Source organism: Fringilla coelebs (assembly GCF_963513975.1).
Source record: "Fringilla coelebs genome assembly, chromosome: 4".
NCBI classification, from domain to species: Eukaryota; Metazoa; Chordata; class Aves; order Passeriformes; family Fringillidae; genus Fringilla; species Fringilla coelebs.
The window spans coordinates 50,195,532-50,202,960 of NC_140032.1; the positions used below are offsets into that span (position 1 = coordinate 50,195,532).

Genomic DNA, 7,429 nt, shown 5'->3' on the forward strand with positions numbered 1-7,429 from the left:
TAGAGATTACCAAGACTTGCAGATGTTCATGTTTGTCTGATTTTGATATTTATGTAAAAGATCTAGGCTGGCAGCATTTTCAGTCCCCATTCACAGAATTAATCCATATGGTACAATTTTAGTTCCCAGCCTGGGTATAATTAAGGGCAAAAGGGGTAAACCAGAGTTTGTCAAGTGCTGAGTATGAGAGCTCTCTTCCAAGTGTAATCCTCTAATGTACAGAAGACAGGATGAGAGAAAGGTGAGTACTTCATTGTACACGGTGTTCTTTCTGCACAGAGGTATTCTAGAGGTAAAGGCAATTACTGAAAGATAAAGAAGGCAATAAGGACAGGGTTTTCAACTGCAGGTTTTGTGCCTTGATGCTCCATGCTAGTACATCATGAAGACCATAAATGTACAGGCAGCTGACAATGGAAATAAGAACTCAAGACTACCACGAGACGCTGAGCTGTCACCTCCCCAGGTCTCCCAAGCACAGGTCTGTTTCCCACAGGCTCACTGGCAGCCCTGACAAATTTCTAAAGGATTTTGTTCAATCTTCATCATCCATCCTATAATGCTTTCCTCCTTCAATCCCAGTCTTCTCAGGCTCCATCTCCATCTTGTCCAGTCTTACTACCAAATACATTTGCAGAACATAGACAGGAAAACTGAAAGAAAGGCTATTATTAACCATGTGAATTTAAGTACTTGATTAACTGGATTTAATCAGATCCTGAAAAGACTTGTCAAATCTAAATCAACTGATAGGAAGGGTCAACAAAAAATTTAAATTATACATAAATTTTGTATATGTCTTCAAAACCATTGTGTCCATCAGACTGGTAAGCATCAGTGGATGGAACCGACTGATGAATTCAAACACCGATTAACTTCTGTGAACCTCCCTGAGTTATTGCTAACACAATGAATAGCTCAGTGTTTTGATAAAAGCTCAGAACTGACAAATGCCTCAGATGTTCCTATAATACACAGCTAGGAAGCAGTAAGTTTGTATGAGCTGTTAAATGTGAAGGAAATGGGACCTACTGTTGAAGTGGATCATTAAAAATATTTCCTTTGCAAGAGTGTGATTCTTAAAAAAAATTTATTTCCCCTGATTTTTAAATGTGCAAGTGTAATTTTTGTAATTCATTTGTCTGACCTAGAAATAGAAATCATGAAAGCATTTAATTTATTTTAAACTGCGAAGTTTAACAAAACTTTATACAATCATCCATGCTGACAGTTTATGTATATTGTTAACTTCAACTACTTCAGACATAGACACATTTTTTCCCTGACATTTCTTATCATAATTTCTGGAGCTGTATCTGAAAGTGCTTCAGGTCAGAGATATTTCTAAGACACATGCCTTGCCTGTGCACACTTACACTTGTACAGTTAAGGCATGCTGTAATTATTTGCAAGTCCCAAAGCTTCATGCATTAAATTCTGTCCTCTACCTGAAGATAAAATGAACAGCAGTTATCTGGTTTATAGATTTGACAAATTCTTCTGGGTATCTGCCAACTTTGTAATCTACTTGAACTATAGCTTAAGAACCATTTGAGATCACCGGGGTTTCTGCACAACTTCAAAGCTCCCTAAGCCAGAGCTGTGCAGTTCTCAGGCTGAACAAATGTCGCCAGGCTCTGTGCACAGCTTTGAGGCTCCTTGAACCACAGCCACTTGTTCCAGAGGGTTTACAAATTCCATTAGGCATATCTGGAGCACACATAAATTCTAACACACATCAGCTATGTTTTTGCACTAAAAGGAACTTTTAGTTATTCAGAAATACATAGCTTTTAACTACCATTTTACTCTAGCAGAACAAATTTCATTTGGTTGCCATTATAATAAAATCTGTAAATAGAAAAAATTTTCTATACCATATTTAACAAAAAGTGGCCCTGGGAGATTGTCCTTGCAGTGAAAGCTGCTACTTATAAAATCCTTTAGTAGGAAAAGCTCCTTGTCTAATTAATATTCACACTGCCATTAGAAAAACTTCTCCATTAGCTAGAGAACACATATTAACATTTCAAGATACCTAATTTCCAGAAGCTTAGATGTAGTTCCTAATCTATTTTAATCTGGAAACAAGTTAGCATCTAAAACTTAATGCCTTCAACAGTATGAAGACAGCAGGAATTCTCATTTTCTTGAGCACAGCATGCGAAAAGACCCAGGTGGACCAGTCAGCAGTGAAAAGTGGGTTTTCTCTTACATAAGTAACTAGGTCACCATCTAATGTCCCTTTGTTATCCTAAAACATAAACTTCATCCTGTGACAGAGTTAAGAATGGATAACAACCAACCTCCTTGACAGATGCCACAGAACAATCTCCATAGCCTTCTCTCCTGTCAAACAGTAATGACATTATTTTCCCTTTCTTTTGAAAAAATACTTGTTTATGCTGATATCTTCTTTTTGGTTTACATATTTATATATAACTAAATTCTGAGAACTTCCAGAAATAATTCAGCTTTACTTGAGAATGATGGAAAACTATAATGACTCTTCTCAAGCACTGTCAGCAGTATACAACTGGTACTATTAAAAAAAAAAAAAAGAAAGTAATAATTATCTGATTTTATTTACATTATCCTAGCTATTGTCTTTATATTGTGGGGAAGGACATAGAGCAGACCTCCTTCCTTCTTCCTCCTATTTCTGTCCTGTGTTGCTCTATTCATCCATCTTTAGTTCTAGTATTTCTCTCCCTTCATGCATTTCCCTTAAGGGATTTCTGTTCTCTTCTATTCTTGTCTTGGTAGCTTTCTCATTTCCATTATTACGGCTTTTGTTTCCTCCAGGTTTCAGCTGTTCTTCTGCCCTTTCCTCTTTCAGTTTGATGCTACAGAAAGCCAGACGTTCCTCACAGGCTTCTGAAACTAACTCTGAATCTTCTGTTCTCAGGAAACATACTTGTGAATGAAGCCTTTAACCTAAAGCTAAAGACAAAATTGGTTGGTTTCAATCTCACAAAGTAATAGAAGAACACAAATACTGGTCCGATCACAGGAACAGTTATTCATTGAGGAAGGTCAGTCAGAAGTAACCTAACCTTTCCGGCTGCTTTAAAAGCACACTTCAAGGAACATTACTGAAGCAAGAGATGCAGTCTAAAAGCAGCTTCTTCTCTGTTTATGTTTTAAAGAGAAGACTTTAAGCAAAAGCAGCCTCATTTTTTTCAAAAATGCTAACAACCCTTTATACTGACTTAAACTGGTGGCTGGTGTTAGAACTCTCATTATTTTAGGAAAAACTTTAAAAGAATTACAAATTATCTTTTTGTGCAATTGACATAACTCTTGTCAGATTTGTATGTCATGAAAGAAAACTAGCAAAGGAGCCCAAGATGGAAGACTTTTTCCCATTATTTTTCATTTGTCTCATCTGAAGGTACTGATTACATTTTTTTGATCAAAAGCAGGTTGGTCTACTCTATCTTCCCAACACCAATACTGGACACAGCCACTCCTGAAGCTTTACATCCTCCTGCCTCTTCTATTTCATGAACCATCATCCTGAAGATAGGCAATGGTTTGTGACACCCAGCTCTGTGGCTCAGTTTCAATGTAGTGCTTCACAACCACAAGGCTGGTTGCACGAGCTAATTCTTCAGGGCAAGTGGGAGGGAAAATTGAGTGTATCTGGGAGGAGAGCAGTAATATAAATCTTTGTTCTGATAACTAAGTGGACAGTACTAAAACAAAGCCATCTGCATTACAGACTGGGAATCTTACATATTTTGTCACTGAGACTTTAATGCTAGCTATTGTAAAGTGAGCCTAGCAGGCTGCTTATGCAGTTTGTTGCCCAAGTGAACACCTATGTCTGAGCACAGGCTGCTTTCCATTTCCTGTTAACAAGACCAGGGCTCTCAAAATGGAAGAATATTTTAATGAGCTTTCACTATTACAGACTGTAACTGACACAAAGTGATAAGTGACATGAAACAACCGTATCCTGTACTTGTATTCTGCATACAAACTCTCATACGTGGTGTTTTTCAGTCTTCTGGGCTCAATGGATTACTGCTCGGTGCTTAAATTGTAACAGAGTTCCTAATTTTTATTTCATTAATTTACATCCAAGGAATAATTGCAGCCTGCTTACAATAGCCACCATAGGTCACTGCTCTAAAATGGAAAGATTTTCTTGGATACAGTGTGATTGTACAAGTTTACCAGTTGTGTTTTTCGAAGTTAAAAACAAGAATTGACTGAGGAAAGGGACCATTCATGGTGAAGTGCAGCATTACATTAGTAACTGAAAAGTGAAAGCCTTGTGTTTCTGTAACAACAGAAATGAAGTAGTGGTGGTGCACATGTCACTTAAAGTATTTTAAGTTCTCTACTGCCAGCTCTAATTAAGGCCTCCTACCGCTCAAAGTCAGAAGTTGAATAGTGTTCAAACTCTACTCAGATACAGCTTTACAAACTATAAATGCAAGCAACAGAAGTTACAATTTTGGAAAGAACCCGGGTTACTGAGAGGAAAGAGCAACCTCCAAGGAGGAAACAACTGCCATGGCAATGTCTTCAGAGGAACACACACATGGAAACAGTGTAGCAGAAGACTTATTTCTCTACAGTAAAGAAAAGGCAGATCCATGTATCCATAACAAATATTTTTAACTACAGAAATCTTTTGATTTGACTTAGAATATATCTGCTCAGGCTTCCGTGTTATATCTTTAGTGCAGAAACCTGTTAACACTATGCCAACCTGCAACCTACTGAAAAGACTACATGTTTAAATGTAAGATATCACTGTGCTCTTTGCCACAAACACTTGTTTCTTGACATGATTTCTGGAAACATATAAAAGCCATTGGAAGAACAAATTCATCCTTGATTTAATTCTAAGGATTTTCAGCTTTTATGCTTCCAAAAAGAAAGTTATAACCTGAAGGAGGGAATCTACTGCATTGACTGTGTAAGTTTAAACATAGATCTTAGACATTTAAAGTCACTACAATTGTCAGCCAAGGTGAAACTGATTTCAGTCTTTGCTGCTCACAAGAACTGCTGCAGAGGCTACTTACAGTTTGCTTTGATTATAGAGACAGTGGAATCAGACCCTAATAGGTGAAGAATAGAAAAAGCCCCAAAAAACCCTTTCTTGGTGTTTTCACAAGCAATCTCTCTGGGCAGTGCTGACAGAGGTGCTGACAGAGTCTACAGGCAAGTTATTTCAGTCTTCCTGAAAATAATTATAACTACTCTTACTTTTGCAGCAAGATTTAGTAGCAGATTCTCAAGCTGTTTACAAACGTGCATGCAACTGAAATGTAGTTTCCTCCAAAAAGGAGTGATGTGCTCATTCTGCACCAGCTTTTCTGAGCAGGTTTTTGCTGGTGCCCTGAAGTTACTATTTCTGGAAGCCAAAATAGCTAGACTTTGACCAGAATGATGAGACTAATAGTCTTATTTTGTGAACGGAGACCGAAAGCATAGGCAAACTAAATTTTGGTGTTTTGCCTTTTCAACCCTCATGAAAAAGAGATCTTCACTACATTGTTAGAGTTTAACCTAACTCTGATGAAATCTGACAGTTATTCCTCACGTCTGACCCTGGCAGCTTCTAGTTTGAGCAATTCTCCAAAGGTTTTCTACTGCTTTACAGGAGTTAAATAAGTATTTAACCTCATTTCGCAACCAGAAATACTGAGACACAGCAACAGCTTCCTTCCATGGAAACTTCTAGTTAAAAGTGAAAGATGCATGTGATCTGCCAAGAAACTACTGATATACCTAAGGCCACAGGAAGTGCTGATGTCGAATCCCCGAGCCGAGTTCAGGAGCTGCCACCTCCTTAGCCTGTTTGTGAACCATAGTTCCTCACCCTCTGGACCTGCAACCTTGATCCCACCATCACGTTTGGCAGACTGGCTGGGTCTTTGGCAGCTCAACGTGGGCACCTCCTACCCATCCCTAGGATCTACATTACAGCCAGATTTCTGGAAAATGTGTTTTATGGTGGCTGTTTCATACCGGGAGAGCTGCAGCTTTGTGCAAGAGGATGAGGTGGAGAAGGCAAGAGAAATTCACCAGCAGCTCTGTTACGAAAACCCAAATACCATGCTTCCTGGTCTCGTGTGGCATTTGTTGGACACTCCATAAAAGTGTCAATCAGCATGAAACTACTTAATTTATAATCTTAAGACAAAAAAGGGAGAGGTAACATGGCTGCATGTCTAGGCACGATTAACGCTCTAAAAGACGGAGAAATACGAGGACCCTTGTCTTCCTCAAACAATGAGCAGAGATTATAAAACAATCTAAGCATACTACCCCAACTTATCTCCATTACGCAAACAGTAACTGGGAAAGCGTCCTGGGGGTGCCTTACATAACTCCTTGCTCTGAGCCCCCCTTGGCACCCGAGGAGTTGATCTTTCCCCTAACCCCGAACGCAGCCCCGGCTCCGCGAGTGCCGTGCGGGAGCTCCCCGGGCTGGGCGCAGCCGGCGGGCGGCGGCAGCGCAGCGGCAGCCGCGGAAACTTTGCGCCGCAGGGGCCGGGCAGCGGCCGCGGCAGCGCCGGGGGAACCGGGAGGGCTCGGCAGAGCCCCGGGCTTCCTCCCCGGCGCCGCGAGGGAGGCGGCCGATGGGAAAGTTGCACCGGCCACCTCTTCCCGCCCGCCGGAGACGAGAGGGCGGCGGCCTCCGGGGGCAGAGGGGCGGCGGCAGGGGCTGCACAGCGCGGGGCTGGGGCGACTTACCCATGGTGCCGCCGCGGCCTCCTCCGCCTCCTGCTGCTGCTGCTGCTGCCGCTCCTGCAGCCGCCGCCTCTCCGCCGGCGCGGAGGGAGGCGCGGGAGGCGTGTGCGCGGAGCGAGGCGCGGCGCGGAGCCTGCGTGCGGCGGGCTATGAGTCAGGGCAGCACATCCGGGCACGGCCGGGAGACACCCCGCCCGACAGCCCGGCCGCACCGAGCCGCCGCTGCCGCCGCCGCCGGGGAAGGGCGGGAGCCGCGCAGGGAGAGAGGAGGCGGCGCGGGGCCGGCGGCAGCGCCCCCGGCTGGGGAGGAGGCGGCGGCGGGGCGGGTCCGCTCCCAGCGGCGGCTGCCGCCCCTCGGGCCTCCTTTGTTACAGGGGCTGGGGTGGGGCTGCCCGCCGGGTCCCGGGGGCGGCTGCCGGGCACGGAGGGAGAGCGGGCGCGGCGTGGTGCGCCCAGCACATCCCCGCAGCGGCACGCAGCACCGTCACTGTGCGCAGCCCCTCGGTCCGCGAGGAACGTGCGGTGGTTTAAACACGGCGCTCGCCGCTTTAAAGTTCAGATTTAATGGTATGGACTCAAAGGAGGAGCGTTTTTCAAGAAGGAGGGGGATTGCGCTGGATGGATAAGGGTTTTTTTTTTTTTTGAGGTGGTTTGTGTGAGGAAAAGGATCAATAGAGGAAGCTGCAGGTGATGTCCAAGTGCTGCAGGTTTT

At 43.5% G+C, this 7,429-nt stretch overlaps 1 protein-coding gene across 4 annotated transcripts in view; it reads right to left on the reverse strand.

The window, feature by feature from the left end:
* RAP1GDS1 (Rap1 GTPase-GDP dissociation stimulator 1) overlaps positions 1-6,958 on the reverse strand; it is a 90,556-nt gene extending 83,598 nt beyond the window's left edge. For all 4 annotated transcript variants that reach the window (XM_084204058.1, XM_084204060.1, XM_084204059.1 and 1 more), the window contains exon 1: positions 6,721-6,958. In XM_084204058.1, the coding sequence (XP_084060184.1) occupies positions 6,721-6,724 (4 nt within the window). In that variant the 5' untranslated portion in view covers positions 6,725-6,958. The remainder of the gene's footprint in view (positions 1-6,720) is intronic.
* Between the last annotated feature and the right edge of the window lie 471 nt (positions 6,959-7,429).